Source organism: Pelecanus crispus, chromosome 5, assembly GCF_030463565.1.
Source record: "Pelecanus crispus isolate bPelCri1 chromosome 5, bPelCri1.pri, whole genome shotgun sequence".
NCBI lineage: Eukaryota > Metazoa > Chordata > Aves > Pelecaniformes > Pelecanidae > Pelecanus > Pelecanus crispus.
The window spans coordinates 63,977,143-63,993,916 of NC_134647.1; the positions used below are offsets into that span (position 1 = coordinate 63,977,143).

General features: G+C 40.4%; 1 protein-coding gene across 4 annotated transcripts in view; it reads right to left on the minus strand.

Annotated features, from left to right (window-relative positions):
- The window catches only part of NFIA (nuclear factor I A), a 247,552-nt gene that overhangs the window by 104,508 nt on the left and 126,270 nt on the right, over nt 1-16,774 (minus strand). For all 4 annotated transcript variants that reach the window (XM_075711627.1, XM_075711626.1, XM_075711624.1 and 1 more), the window contains exon 3: nt 5,994-6,059. In XM_075711627.1, the coding sequence (XP_075567742.1) occupies nt 5,994-6,059 (66 nt within the window). The remainder of the gene's footprint in view (nt 1-5,993; nt 6,060-16,774) is intronic.

A 16,774-nucleotide genomic window follows, 5' to 3' on the forward strand; every position in this document is an offset into this window, starting at 1 on the left:
TTTTTCTGAAGCAAAGTTAATTTTAGATTAGTCCCTCAGGCTGTGATAACTCCTCAGTGTTGCTCTGTAAACAAGAGAGGAGAGTCTTCTTGCATTTCTAAGATTCTGCTGCAAATGATCCTATGAACAAGAACACTAATAAAAGCTGCCATTACTGTATTACCCTGTTTGCAACTGTAACTGATAGAAAACTTTCTCTGCAAGGCTTGGTTATCTGCTGCAAATGAGGTGTTTCAGGAATGTTAGTCATCTGAGATGATGTACTTTCTAACAGTACCAATTTCAGCATTGTGTGTTCAGAGAACTGCTCATGCCTGTGCACTCCTCAGGTGGGAATTAAGGGGCCTGTCCAAGGACAGCTGACCCTCCAGACACCTCAAGTCCTGCTGCACCTGCAGCACCTCCTTGGTGAGTAAGTGTAAAGCTGGTTGGCATCAAATTTAGTGACAGCTGAGGGAGCCTGGGAGGCAGCTGGACTCCACCTGAAGTAGTGGAGATGGGAGGTTAGCCATGGCCTGAGAAGAAGGGATGGCCTCAGAAGGCAATCTGGTTTTACTAGTTAAAAATTTGGCTGTCGAAGGAATTGGAGGTCTCTCAGCTACCATTTAACTTACACTGTAGTTGTGTAGGTGCGGACAACCACAAAGAACAGTTACATTTTCTGTCCATCTCAGCGTGAGAGGAGAGTTTGAACAGTGAACTTTGCATCCATGAAGAGTGCCTAACCCTTGGGCCAGGTGGGCACCACTTCTACCGGCTGAAGGTACCCCACTGCACAAACCAAGAATGCTAGGTTTTGGGACCAGAAAGCAAGCATACAAAAAGGGGCTGGACTCTGCAGCCTGTTAGTTAAGGCAGAGAGGTTGTTCCACAAGCTACTTTTACATTTTACCGGGTTGCACGTAATCCCCTCCTTCCTTGCAGCCAAGGCTGTATTATGCCTGCCATGACCAGCCTTGCCTAGAGAAGAAGAAAAGGAAACTTCTCTTTGCCTATGTTCCCACTATTGCCTTCTCTTTCCCCCACAGCTTGAGGACCAGAATTTCTTCCTTTATGTTTTTAGGCATGGAAAAGTAAGCATATACTTAAACATTTTTTTAAGGTTTAATACTCAAGTCCAGCCCTACTTAAGCAAAGAATTCACAGATGATATTTACAAGTCCAGTGTAATTACTGCAGGGTTGAAAAACGAGTTCTGTGAGTTACGGTACATCATTGTTTTTCTTTTTTCTTTTTTTTTTTTAATGTTACAAAGAACAATGTGCCTTTCATTTCCTGCAGTGCTGTTAAGGTACTTGCAGCTCAAAGCAGCAAGAATACATTAAAAATAAAAAGCACTTGGTTTCGGCATTAAACATTTTTGGTTTGTAGATAAATGCCTTTCCCTCTACAGAAATTGTTTGAGCAATGAATTTGGCACACATTTGTAATCAGCTGTAATAATGAGTGCTGTCTTGCTCACTTGAAATGGGAGAATTTACCAACTTCTTTAAACAGAATTTGCTAATCCACAATTAAAGTGGTGCACTACCAACTTTGAGTTATCAAATCACAATACCACATGCTCGAGAGACATCAGTTGTCTGTAGAAAATGACACAGCATTCTTCTGCTTTACACAGCACGCTTCATGTGTACCTTTACACTGCAGTTATTAATTTGCCCGTACTACCACATCAAACACAAACATCGCCTGGTGGATGTCTGACATCCATTTACTGACAGCAGTACCACAGCACTGTACCACAATTATTAACCAGTTTGTGCTACACCCTCCTTGCCTTTCTCCACAGTTAAACTCCTGCTGGAGCAGAGCAGGATTTGACTTTTAATAGTCTATGAATCTCTGAAAGCTAGAATCACAAATATCCCCACTTTGCAGACAGAAAGACTGAAAAGTTTTCCTACAAAAGTTTAAAATAATCCTACTTACAAAAAGAAAATCTATCCGATAGCCGCTTCCATGACTGCAAGAGAGAATAAGAACCCTAGTGAGAGTCCACAGCAGTGCTGAGCTGGGAATTCAGTTGTTCCTGATCCCCAGGCATGCAGTCACCTCACTACATCAGACTAGCCATTTTGTCATCCTCAGTTCACTGAAAACTAGTTTGTTTATAAAATACAACACCAAGCCAGTGCATTTAACAAGCTTTTAAAATCAATAACCTTTTTTTTTGATTGGTTGAATTGCAAAATCACTTTGCGGTGCCAACTGAAATGAAGCTTTTACATACCATTAGGCAACTACAAAAGTGGGGAATTTTCCACACGGGTGTTCCACCCAGCTGGTCAGAAAAAAAACTCATTTGAGAAAAATATCAGGACATCGGAACATGCTCCTGCCTTTCAAATGAAGTTGCTGGCCTCTTTCATCATCCCTCCTGCAAATTTCCTCACCCACATAACAAACAGACAAATTCTGGGTTTTCTTCCTCTCCCCGAGAAGCTCTTTCCCATGCTAATGGACCTGAGAGACAGCAGCACCGTGCACACCGTTCGGTTGCATGTTAGCTTTACCCCCAGTTCCAGGACAAGACATCTGGACCTTGGACCATGCATGCATGAACGAGCCCTGTCTCGCCTGCATGTTTGCTTTTCATGACCATCATGATGGATCTCTCTCTCTCTCTCTAAAAAAAAATGCTTAATATTTCTGTAAATTTTTGCAGTAGTGATCGGGTAAGTGACTGCCTGAAAACTATTCTGGCTTAATGAAGGCTGAAGAAAAGGCTAGAGTTGGTGTTAAAGCCACCACTGAGAGCAGAAGATGTCACCATCTTCTCTGTTTGTGATGATTCTGCTCCAGAAAATGCAACTGTAAAGCCCAGTAGAAAAAAAGGGGTGGGTCTAAAAAGGAAAAGCTTTTTTCCCCATGAACTTCACTTTAATGAAGGTTAGACATACAGGCTTTCCAAAATAACACATACAATTTAAAATGATAAATTAAAATCTGTAGTAGGAGGCCTTCTTTTTCAGGGCTGTATAGTTGACCCTTCTGAACCTACATTACTCAAGGTATGCAAAATATATGTGTATAATAAATAGCTCTAGAATTTATGGAGTGGAACAGAAAGGATATTAACAGGCAAGTAGAGAGGATGTATAACCCTCACAAGGCCTTTAAAGATTTATTTTTTTAAAATGAAGGAATGCATGCATGTAAAAGGTAGTACTTAATCGATACACTTCTTTGTGCCTTCTAGAAACACATGCAAAATGATTCCAAATCTGCCCTCAATCTGGTCATTCTGCTGTTAGCGTCAGTGGGAATAAGATTATTCACAATACTATTTTTCTTTGATTTAAAAAAAAAATTCCTCTCTGTGTGGGCTCATTCCCACTCTCAGTAAAATCAATTATGAGACTCCCATTGACTCTGGAGGGATTTGGATCAGGCCCTGTGGAAGTGGGTCTACAGCAAGTGTAGAACAACGCAGTTAATATGATTTATTGTGTCCGTTTCTGTGCGTGCAGTTTTTCATTTTCTAAAGCCTGTAGTTTTGCTTTCATCCTCACGTTCAGTAGATAAGAGCTGCAGATCTGTGTTGATCTACACACTGGGTACACTGCAAGCTGGGGGCTGTGTGTGCTGAGAATGAGCTCAGCGTCTGCCCAGGGGGAGCAACCCCTTCAGGGCCAAGAGACTGCGTTAGATGCATTTGTAAAGAAAATCTCCCACACAGGCACTGCGAAAGGTGCGTAATCAGTTAGGAGGCTTCTGCTGTGGTGGGGAAAAATACCCTTTAGTAAAACTGAGAAAAAGCAAAATCCTTTTCCTGTTTATTAAAAAAAAAGTACCTTTTGCAGGTCACCAGTAAAGTTCCAAGAATTCACTAAAAGCTTGTTTTACAAGGAAGACTCAGGCTCCAAATCAGAGAGATTTCATTTCACTAGGCTCTTATGGATTTTACATTATTAAACACTGACATTGCTGCTTTTCGGGGCGATCATTGAGTAACAGGCTTCCTTAAGACTAAGAAACTGCAGGGTAAGAAGAACTGTGGTTTAATAGCTGTGAAAGAATATTATCTAAACACGAAATAATAACATGTTTGGTGCCTAATACATTCTAAATTAAAATATGATTTAATAAACATAGACAACATATTCCCCACAAAAAAAAAATAGCAGAATTGGCAGAACAAAAATCACAGTTTAGTCAGTTCTTCTCTTAACCTCACAATCCTTTGGCTACAAATTAGAATTCCTGTGAACAGGATTGATAAGGGAAATTAGGCACTGTCTTTCAGAAACAACAGAAATGTTTTAAGATGGTATGTTTAGAGATGAGCAGCACACAATCTATCAAAATATGAGACCTTTCATATTTCAATGGGAGGAAAATACAGAACCCCAAAAGCCAAAATCTTACCTGCCGAATGAGCCCTATGTTCTATGTCCTATGATATATGCTGGTATTTTCAAGTTATTAATGTACCTAAACCTCTTCTTCTTCCCTTACTTCTATCTGCCATTTAAACCCTGATCCAAATGCAGTCTGGATGTGAATGCAACCCTTCAACCTTACTCCCACTTGCAGCTTGTTTGGTTGCTAATAAAGGCCCCAAAACACACACTGAACACATATACAGCTGTAGGGATTTGAGGCAAAAGCAGTTAGTTGCTCTGTGAAAGGGCAATCACAGTTGTATTATTATAGATACAATATTTCTACATGAGGTGGATTTACATATCCCAAGAATGGCGACAGGTTTTAGAGACAAAACCTCTTCACACAAATTCTTTTCCGTGTATGTACAGTAGACCCCAATACAGCGGATCCCCCATCTACATTTAGGTCTTATTAAAAAAATCTGGTTATGGAGGAAAAAAGTCAAGAAAAACTATTAATAATAATCACTTTCACTTTGGGAGACATTATTTCTAAGTCTTACACGTAAGTAGTAAAACAAAACTCAGTTGCTGATGGGCCAACAAAAATTGTTGAGGTCTACCTTACTTAAACATAAAAAGGAAGAGAAGCTGTTCCTTACACACATACTTATCCTTTCACATACAGTCCCTACAGAAATTCGCTATTATCGAGTGATTTTTTTTCAGGCTGCTTTACAAAGCAAGCCATTGGTTCAGTAGAAGCTATTGCTTCTACTTTAAAACCATCCCAGTTCAAAGAATATTAGCGTTCCCAAAAGTCACAGTCCTGCTGCTACTTCCAAATAAACTCAAGCCACTGCCACCTGAAACAATGGTATTGCAAACATACAGAGAAGGAGCAACAAGCTCTAGTTGAGCCTCCCTGCCCTGCTTACCTGTAGTATCTACAGCCTTTAAAGCACACAATAAAAAAATACAGAAAACGCCAGTAGCACCCATATCAGCCCCGCAGTGGGTACCTGCCTGAGTAGCTGGTACGTTTACAGGTGTGTAGCCCTGCCCTGAAACTGCAAAGTTTGGGAGCATTGCGGCTCAGTTTTGTTTAGCAGATTTTTGCAGTAGAGAATGGGTCTGCAGAAACATATTTCAAAGCAACCATTTTGTTTCATGGGCCTATCCTAGAGTGCAGTGAGATCCTGCACTCTGAAATGATGGCTGGCCACATACCGAAAGTTAGGTACTTCAGTGTGTCATGTGAGAGCATCAATAAACAAAATGAAGTTAAAAGCACATAGATAAAAATGAAAGCGATGAAGCACACACCCCAAGGGGGTCATGACTCATGGCCCAGGGACTGAAAGCCTTTGCTACGGAGGAATAAGGATAAGGGTTGCATACAGCAGGCTCTTTAATGGCATCTCCCTAATTAAAATTATTTTTAAAGGAAAAAAAAAGTCTCTCTCCAGGACTGGAGAAACAAATGCTACCTTAGATTAGTGAAACAGTAGCATTTTAACTATGAGGAGAGTACACAACCTGTTTGTAGCTATCCCATGTCAATTAATCTGAATAATCTTTTTATATTAGACATAGGAAAAAAAAATGATAAATATGGGCTGTTTTAATATCCCAAAGCAGGAGCAGCAGGTAAGAACTTACCATTTTCTGGCTGGTCCTTAATATCAGCTTCACTTGGCTGGCTGGGACTTTCAGATTGACTTGAATCTGAAAAACATAAAATACAGCCAAAAATTACAGGGTCTGCTGTGGAAAATAGATCAGAGGCGCCAGACTTCCTCAAAAGGCTGAGAGTACAAACTAAGGACAGGAGTGTTGCACTAGGACATGATAATGCAAAAGTCCAGTGCCTGGGTAATATTTTTGCTAGGAAAAAAAAAGGGAATCTTGTTTACGGCACTACACAGAGTGCTTGGTGTGTGTGTTAGCATAAATTAGGCTTTGAGAATCCTTCTTTTTAGAGAAGGCATATTTAAACTACTCTCCTACATGTTTTTTATAATGCAGCCTCTATGTTGTATACAAACCAGAGCCTTAATCCAACACATAGTAAAGTCTCAAAACATATTTTCAAGCAGGCATGTAAAGATAACTAAGCAACACTATGAAGTCGTGGAGATTGTTGTCTACACATTTCTGGAACAAAATCTGCAAAACTGATAGAAGAGCTGATTTTTGCCATACTTTCGCAGTGGTTACAGTACTACGAGATCACTGAAATGTACAGCATTGCCCCTGATTTGCAGTGGTATAAATGAGACCAGATACTGGATGAACTGCTTTAGAACTTGTGCAAATAATGGGGCCTACCAGCTCCCGGCTAACACTCTCCAACAAACACAATTTATTTGCCTAAAATTGTAAAATTACCTATAAAAGGGTATGTGTAAATATGAGTGTTTTGCATTTTTTTACACATTATTAACTCTATGTGAAGATGATCGCTCTTTGGTTCAAAAATTATTCTTAGTAGAAGCTTTAGTCAAATAGTATTTTCCTTCTAAATTATTTCTACCACTATGAATTGGGAGAAAAGGTCCCTTTACCTGTGTGGAAAAATATATTAAAAAAAAAAAAAAAATCGCTCAAATTACTGTTTTTGCAATTAATACAAATAGAAAAAGATTTCTTTTTTTTCCCTCAGAAATTGTTCTGTAATTTATTGATCCCATTAAAAAAGTTTTTGCTGTGAAACAAAACTTAGGAAATGAAACCATTTGCTACTGCATCAAAAACACCCCCAATCATGGCAAACGTATTTTCTGACTTCACCTTGACTTTGCAGAGTTTAGAATTAGCTGTCTGAAATTTGACCACATTTCAGTGAGAAGTCAATGCAAGATCAAAAGGTCATGACACTTAACTGTGATTAAATTGAAAATCTTACTTCTATTGCAACAGAGTGATAACACCACCCCTTCTTTTTCTTTGAGGTATTAATAGCACTGGAAGAAGCAGTACTACTAGTGACCTTGGGTCAAGCAATGCTAATTTATTGCTTTAAAAAGGTTCCTTGCTTTTAAGCAAATGAAGATTTTAATTACCGCAGAGCACTATAAAGAAAATGCCTATTTTAAATATTCAAATTTTTTTTTACCTGCTGACTGTATGCATTAGGTATCAGTCAGAAGCTTAGAGGACAATCTTGTATAAATTAAAAACTACGAGTAAAAAAAAGTGCTCACAAAACAAATTTTGATAAATTTCAGAATATAAACATTCAGAATATTTAGCAAAGAAAGCCGCAGTCCTGCTACTTCTGTTTAAAATCAATGAAATTCTCCTAAAAAGTTACATTTCCCAGTGTGTCCAGAATCCATTTCCTCTCTTTTGTATTTATTATTTTTAATAATTTCTCCAATGAAGCTCAGTGAAAAAAATTATTCTCACTTCTGCCATTGTTTTAAATACTGATCTTCTGAGTTGCCTTTAACTGAAGCTCAAATCAGTGACAGCAGATAGACAGCACAGTGCTGTTACATTCTGGACATTAGATTTTGGCAAGAAGTTTCATGTTTCCAATACCACAAAGGTAGAAACAAAGGTAAAATATTAGGAATGTAAAATATTTAGTTAACATTCAAAGTCAACATTCAACGGATTTCATTTTACAGGGTAGGCATTAGGCTCTTGCTTATTTTTTAGGTTTTTCTTTTCCTCCAGCAAGCCATGGTTGAATCAGCATTTGGGCTTTATGTTTAAAGTAGGGTCAGAATTCCACAAAAATTCATATATTTGAAACAGTTACTGCAGAAATATGGGACTCAAAGCATGTTTTCCTTTCAAAATTTTAAACAATCAAGCGAAGCAGCAAGAGGGAGGAGGGCTCAGTGGCAGCCGCAGGAGCTGGGCTTGGCGCTGGTGCTCTCAGCCCCCAGCCTGGCACCCTCGCTCCCCAGCACAGCCCTGCAGCCGGTGGGCAGCACACCGAGCGGGAGCCACTCCTGGATTTTGAGAAACAAAGTACTTTTGTTTGCATTGAGTGCTGTTTTTCCAACACCAAAGCTAGTGGCACAGGAGAGACTCCACTGGCCGTAGGACATTTGTTTGCATACTAAATCTTAACTTTCTTCTTTTATTACTCTGGCTACTGCGATAACATTTTTCCTAATTCTGTTTTCCTGTAGCCAACCACTTTTGCTGAAATTAAGTATTAATTTCTAAAAAAGACAACAAAGGCTTTAAGCACTATTCGTCATGGAGAGGCACGGGGCAATAAAATGCAGGACGAAGTAGAATTGAAACCAATCTATACGGCGGTAGAGATCGCGGGAGGCTACCAAAAACATGTACTGGGCAAGCGTATGCTCGGCATTGTTATGCAAGGTGGCATCTTGTGGAAACCCCAGATAAGAAGACTGAGTTAAGGCACTTAGCCAAAATGTTTATATGCAGAATTTTGCTTCCCTGATTTTATTCAGATGCCGCAGATGATCCGGTACATATAAATGTGCCGCCACATGGTTAAGGGATTGGCAAAATCAGAGCCGTTGTATTTTACAGTCTTGCCTGGGACGAGAGAGTCTTGCTCAGCCTCCACCGCTCGCTCTCTGCTTTTTCAGCAGTTGGCAGTAACTCCTGTCGGGCTTTTTTGTTGTTTTGCACATGGAAACTTTAAAATTCCAGTTTTCTGAATGTTTAGTGTTTTGCGGGCTCGGCTACAATGGGAGGGGGGAATGTCTGTCCTGCTGAGTCAGTTAGCCAAACAGGTGACCGGAGGAATAAATTAATTTTTGCCCATACATAATTGATATAAATGGAAGATCGTTTTCATAAGCATTTGCATTAAATCAATAAAATCACTTACTATAGAGCAGTTTAACAATTCATTTGATTTTCTCTTTTCTATATATTTGATAGCCACTCTGCAAAACAGTATACACTTTATGCCTATTTTCTTTAGCAACAACACTGCCAGTTAAATTCTACCACCTGCAATAATTAGAGCCATTGGAAAACATACAAAACAAAATATACAGTAGATGCGAGCCCCTCTTGAATCCACGGCCCCCTGCGGCAACGAGTTTCATTGGTGCCTTAAGCTAAGGCTGGTAGGAAGCCAAAGAATCTGTATATTACAATAAAGTGCATGTTATTAAGGGAAGGATTTAAATGATTTCAGATGGAGTTGGAAATATTATAGTGAGGAACCACTATTAAGATTGCTGATTTAAAAAAAAAAAAAATCACCAAGGAATCTAGTTTTATATTTAAGGAAGCTTAATCTTGAATAGCACAATGGGTTTTATTTGGGGGCTTTTTTAGTTAAAGAAAAGTTAGTGGTTGGAATTTTTAACCCTGAACTAGCCAGAGTTAGTGTGAGTATGTACACTGGAGCCAAGGTTACTGGACAAGAGAGGCTCAGGGGGATCTGGTACCAACCGTAATCATGGGGAAACAGGATAAAAAGCATGTCGAAGCTATTTTACTCTCTACTTCCAAGAATCAACTATGATTAAGGGATAAAGAAAAAAGCCCCCAACAAACAGGCTAGTTTTTCCGAAGTACCATTTCCTACTGCGTCTCTATTCTCCGTTCCTTTTTGGACCTCTTTCTTAAGCATACGCTACCCCAGCGCGACCGAGGTGGTTACACCCGAGACCCAGGTCTGCCCGATCTCAAACCGTAAGCAGGCAGGGACCTTCAGCTCCAGGATGGAAGCTCTGGCCATTTCAACGTGAATTTTTCCTTTTCAGCTGCAGCAGGAGCGCAGCTCCAGCCGGGCTGCACGACGGCTGCGTGGAAGCAGGGCTCGCGGCGCTGGAAGGGAGTGCTCCATTGTTTGGAAAGAATAAAACCTTCCCAGGAAAGTCTGGCTTGTGGACAGGACCAGTGTCAACAGACTGACAATGTTGTTCTTTTTTGTAGACTGTGACACAGACGGTGAAGAGTTGTTACACTCCTCGACCAAAAAAGCCTGCTTCGAGCGTCATGGCACTTCCCGGTGCTAAACCACTTCATGGCTACCTGACTTCGGAGAAACGGGACACTTTCGTGGGCACTTGCACTTCCTCAACACGCTGTGTTTTCCAGGGCGTGCTGAATCCAGCCTGGGGTGGCAGTGACCTACAGGGACCGGCCTTATTGTCTCTTGGTCTGCACAAACGCAATTAAAGGGTGTCAAGATTATTTTTTACCTGTGTAGAGCCAGCCCCCACCAGAAACTGAGCCCTTGCTAGCAGCCAGCGTGCTAATTCAGGTGCAGCTGCATCTATCCTCCAAACAGTAAAGGTGATCCCCACGTAGCGGAGAAAAAAAATTACTGGCGATGCCAGATGAGCAAGGCTGCGCTGCCACTGCCCATGCTGAGCCTGCTCTGCAGCTAAATAAAGCGGGCTCCCTCTCCTCCGCTGCCAGCCCAGCACCTCGCAGGAGCACCGCAGAAGTGCACAAGTTAAATTTTCCATTCATATCATGTTTTAGGGGGGGAAATATTGTATAATAAACTGACATATTTTATTCAAGTTTCAGAGTCCTATTTGTAATAAAAAATTTATATGGCTGGGTTGTGTTCATGCAATAAATTTTTCATCTATAATTTTGGGCATGGATTCTACCAAAGATTTATATACATTAAAAAAAAATCTAAATCACGCTCCTTTATATACAGTCTTACGTGGTGAGCTTAAGGGATTTACAAACAGAAACCAGCACCAGGACTCAGGCTTTTTTACACTCACTTTCCCTTCATTATACATTGTAATATAAACGCATAAGGATTGCTCCATATACGCTACAATTATTATTTACAGCTATTTTGGTGGCTACTACTATTTCTTTTAAGGAAGGCCTGGCTCTCCGTTTAACTCCAGCCATCGCTTTCAAGTCAACTTTTATAGGGAGTTCAAAGTGCTTCATTATCATACACCTCACCGTCACACATGTACATATCCGTACCAGATTTCCAGTTTTATTTTATACCTCGCTGTACAGTATGCCCCATCCCTGCAGCTCACAAATAAGGTTCTGCAGTGGTAAAATCCTCGCGGTGCCAGCCTGGTTTTTTTTATAAGGCGAGGACTCTTAATTCCTGTACACTGGGAAAGAGATTATCTTTGATAATGGAAATGTAAATCAAAGCTTGCTGTTGTTTATTCCAGACAGACATTTGTGTGTTAAGTCTGTTTATCAGGCAACACTTTGTCTAAGCCAGGAAGTAGTCAGCCTTTGTAACAAGATGTATGCAAATGATTTTCCCATGAGCCCTTGCCACAAAACTTTTGTGGCAAAAAACCCTCCTTGTTACTTCACCAGTAAGACGCTACTAAGCTACCCCGTAAGTAGACTAGCAACAAAACAGCTAGCTAGACTATGCTGATGAGTTTGAATGAGACCAAAACATGTGCCCACAGTCTGTTGCTCGGTATTGTAAGCAGACTTTGTGTATTACATCTGTTTATCAGGCAACACTCTGTCTGCTGGGGCGGCTTTGTACCAAGGTAGATGCAAACAAAGACCTCCACAACTCCCCGGCTAACTTTTTTGGGACGCTGAAATTCCCGATTACTCTCCTTGTCGTAGGAAATAAGAATGTGAAACTTCACCGTGAGGCTGAGAGACCCTAAAGCTGTATCAAAATGGTTTCATTTTAAATCAACTTTCTTTGTTCTCACAAGCCCATAAATGATTTACTGCTATCGTGTGATAGCCTAGAATGTGGGGAATCTGTGCATTCCCATATTTGTTCCTTGATATTACAAACAAGTATTTGATTCACTTCTAAATGTTTGTTTTTAAAACAGTTTACAGCCTTTGATTCCTGCTTACTGATTCATTTCTGGAACATTTTCTATTTATTCCTTTGCAGTAGCAAACGTTAATTTTGACTTAATTCAAATTGTCATCAAAGGCTTCCTTAAGAAATCCCACAGCACAGATTTTATTTGTTATAATAAAATATTCTTAAAGTAAACATCATGCGACTGTGTTTTTTTAATTCCAAGAGATACAAAAATCCGTTACCCAAAGGATTCAAATTGGTTCAGCCCTTTTTCCTAGACAAAATAAACACTTTAGGACTTTACTTGTTTGTATTCTCCTCAGTGGTGCTGTATGCATCACCAGCTAAAAACAAAGAAACTTTTAGCTGCTCAGACAAAATGCAGAAGCTCCCCAAACAACGAAGCGGGGGGGGTGGGGAAGCATTCAGAAAGTCTGACAGTCCATTCAATATAGGGATGATGGCCATAATGCATCCAGGGTCCCCTTGCTAATTAAATATGCATTGGCACAGTTTTGATCGATGCAAGCCATGGATCAGATGACACACCTGCAAAATCTTGAGCCCAGAGCTCCCAGGAAAAGGAAAATACAGGCTGTCTCCTTATCTTTGTTTTCAAAGGCTCTCAATTTCTGTGCTTAGATATCTAATTTAATTCTCTCACCCCTCAGCAAACTGGATTAGGAAAGTCAATACTGCCATTGTGCATCGACAGGAACACACAGCTTTCCTTTTATTCAATTTAGCCATGACCTTTAGACAAAGATAATGACAACTGTCTAAAAGTAAGGTAAGGCCTTAAGGAAGACCCTGCAGCGGGGCCCCTCTCGCTTTCTGCGGCTCCTCCGCCCGGGAAGAGCCCACCAGACATGGAGCAAAATCAAAAATAAATGTTCTCCCCAGACCGCAACAGCTAGCTTGGCGGAGTGGGACCCTGGGACCCTGGGCTGCGAAGGGCTCTGTCCCACCCCGAGGGGCTGAGGCACCTCGCGGCTGGACCCTCGCGAGCCATTTGCTGAGAGGTGGCAACGTCTCCGGAGGAAGCACGCGGCGCGTGTGCCAACAGCAAGTGCCGAGCACTTGCACGAAGAGGGACTGCGCTGTCCCATTTTTTTCTGCGGCTGTTAGGGAAACAGTGAAACGGAAGGGTCAGGCAAGTGGCGGCGGTAGCGCTAATTTCTAATTTCTGGCTCCGATACTTGGGAGGAATCGTAATCCTAGAGCTACGTGCACGGTGTGGAGAGCCGCACGCAACCGCGCTTCGCTGCGGCAGGAGGAGGAACCGGCACGCGGATTTTCCTGGAGCTGAGCTGAAGCCAATGAAAATGACATTACTTTCCAATAGGTCTCGCATCAATATTTTTACCAGCCTTCCTACATTAGATAGCATCTTTCTAATACATCTGTAAGGAAAGGACAGAGAACATGCTCTAAGCTAACGAACAGCTATCAGACAGTAATCCACTTTGGTACCTACAGATACAGGTTGTACCTGAATCAGTGATTTAGGCATATAAAAATTCATATTCATTGAGCAGCCCAGCTCCACAAAATGTTAGCTACCATGCTGCACAATGTTTAATTCTGCAGTATTTTTTTAGTTGCATTTAAAAATATACTTGGCATTTCTAGCTGTGGACCAATATTTTTCTCATGTCTTTTTATACAGATTTGGAGGGAAAGATATTTGTAATGGAAAAAAATATGTGCAAAGTTGGATTGCTAAGTTTCTGTAATCTTGGGAAATAAAAAAAAAAGCAGCCTATGTAAGAGCTACAAGAAACCATATGGATCAACAAGAGCTGCCCTCATATCCCTGGGAAATATAAATTAACCTACATTTCATCATCATAAACCCCAAAATAAAAAATCTAATTAGAGTCTCTACCCTCAGATTCACTTCTAGAAAATTTGCTTATCCCCCTCACAAAATGATTTACAGTACTTACACCCATTTCTTCAGAGTGATTTAAATTTATTGAATCATTTCAATTTTTAGAGAGCTTCCATTTGGATCTGTATGGGTTTCTAGACATATGCAGTGCTCAGTTATTTAAAATTAATTGCAGTACAATAATTTTAAATTGCTTCACACTATACGAATCTCAAGTGCTTTGAAATATTTGAACCATTCTATTTAGAAGCCATCAAACTTCTGAACACATGCATCAAAGAGTTGTTTTAAAAGCCGAAGGGCTGTACAGATGATCCCAAAGTGCAGGTGAGCACGGCTCTGGGCATGCTCAGTGCACACGGATCTGAATTTATAGAACAATTCAACAAATTTTGCCCGAATGTCAATCTTTAATTAACAAAAACGGATTCTGTAATAATTTCAAACCACTAAAAAATTTCTAAAACTAGAAAAGCACTGTTATAAAATAATGGCATACATTAAAACTATTATTACTTCTAATGTATATTTATAGAACATCCTTTTATCCTGGAAATTAAAACATCTTATTAACATTAAACTAAGCTTTACAATGCCTCTGTGGGAAAGGTGAGCATAACTATGCCCACTTTACGCAGGGATGAAGGAGGCACATAGAGGTTAAGTGATTTACCTTCAGAGGCACCGTTACTAAAAGGAGTAAAAAGCACAGGGTTGAGCTCTCAAGCCGCAGCTCTAGATAATAAAGTATCATTCCCACCAATACAGCCATTACAATGGCAACGGCACTGCCCGCTTAGGAAGCCTTGAACTACATTATATAGAAAATTACTTGTTAGAGTGGGTACAAAGTCACCTAGAAGGGATATTCCCAGTCACTCTCAGCTTCTGTTTTGCTTGCTTTTTTTTTTTCATATTAGGTATTTTGAAAAACAAGAAATCAGTTCTACATTTCTCTCTGGAGTATTTTCTAAGTTTAACAATAACAACGAAAGTATTTAGGGTGACTAAATAGCTGGTTTTGCAATGCCCGAGTTCGTGTATAAAGGCAAGTGAAGATGAAACTCTGTGATGAGCGGATCTGGTAGCTTTGGTCAAAGTCTCCAGTTCTGCTTCTATGCAATTTTACACTGGTGAGTAAACCAACATCAGCAAAGCAGGATTATGTCCACCATATGGTGAGAATCCATTGGCAGTAGTACAGTCACCCAATTAATCTCTATCCCCCACCATCCCCTTGTTATTTATTTATTGTGACAAACTCATCCTTATGGGACCCAAGGCAGGGGGCTGCGTATTCCCAGGCTATTCTTGTCAGTGCCCATCCTCATTCTTTATCCGCACTGCCCAAGCAGTAGCTGGCGGTCAGGTACCGCTCCTCCGGCCAAGATGCACGGTGCTACAAGGTCACGACCAAGGAGGCTTTGTAGATTTTCCATAGCAGACAGGAATAAAGAATTGTTCAAACCTGCCCTCCATCAAAAAGCCAAATAAAACCCACTCCCTGACAATGAGCACAGCCTTCTTAAACTGCTTTCCAAAGCTTGCCTTTTTAACATCACGTGAATAACCTAGCTGTTTCTGGAGACCATCAGAGTGCCCATATATTTCAGTCTGTGCCTCTTGCTAAGTTCTCTTTGCAGCTGGAGCCATTCAAGACTTCATCAGCCAGCAAAAACAAAGAAAAACCCTCACCAAACCAACAACTGGGGAAAAACCCTGACCTCCTCCTCTTTTTTCAGCCTTTCCCGCTTCTCTTTCTCCTAAAGGACAGGTATAAAATTTTCCTGTGATTAACTGAAAATTCAAGTAGGAATCTATACATTAAACAGAATAAAGAATACCTAAAAGAAGGACTAATATCTTGAAGAATGGGCCCATTTTCCCTCTTAAGGATTATTCTGTTTCACACAGGGAAAAGTGATGTCAGTAATAAAAATGTGTGATTATTTAAAGAATAAACAAAAGGTGAACCAATATTCCATGGAGTTTTTGTCAATAACAGATTAATATAAAATTACAGATGGGGCAATCTGAACCAAGTTTAGGTACTGTTTTTTTATTATGGATCTATACTAGCAGCCCCATTTTCACAACTCTCTTTCGTTTTGATGTACCTGACACCTTTCCTCTTGGCTCCCATTTCAGCCCCTGTTAAGTACATATTTGGTTGTAGTGGCCAATTTTTTTTTTCTGGCAGATGTCTTTTCCTTGTTCCGTGCACTCTGAGGAGTTCAACGTGGCATGTGAAAAATTTCCATTTCAGGTTTTCTTAAGCTTTATGCAAAATTAAACTTGCTGGCAAAAATATAGAGATGTATAAAATTATACAGCAGAAAAAGCTGCTCGATAGTTCCCTTTCCTCCATCCCTACCTTCCTCTCTTTTGCCTTTTTTTCTGAAAACAATTGCAGAAATATTGCCAGCAGCCCAAAGCCTTTCTTGAACTGAGAAGTCAGAGGATTTTGCCCACAAAGAATTGCCACTGATTGCTGCTCCGTGGATATGTTTCTACTCTCACAATATTGTAGACTGCAAAGAAGAACAGAGAATTACCATAAAAATCAGGACGTGTTTTGTTGCATCAGTATCGTGTTGGCATCAACAACATAGACTCGGGCAGAAAAAAAGCAGCCTTTTGGTAGGCAGCCTACTTCTTCTGTGTTTCTGCTGTGTTTGTAAGACACGCAAGTGGAAGATAAAGTTAAAACTCAGAGAGAAGTAACATCCTGCAGGCTCGGTACAGAGCCACCACACTGAGTTACAGCAAAATCGAAGGTACAATGGCCATAAATAATGGAGAAATGGA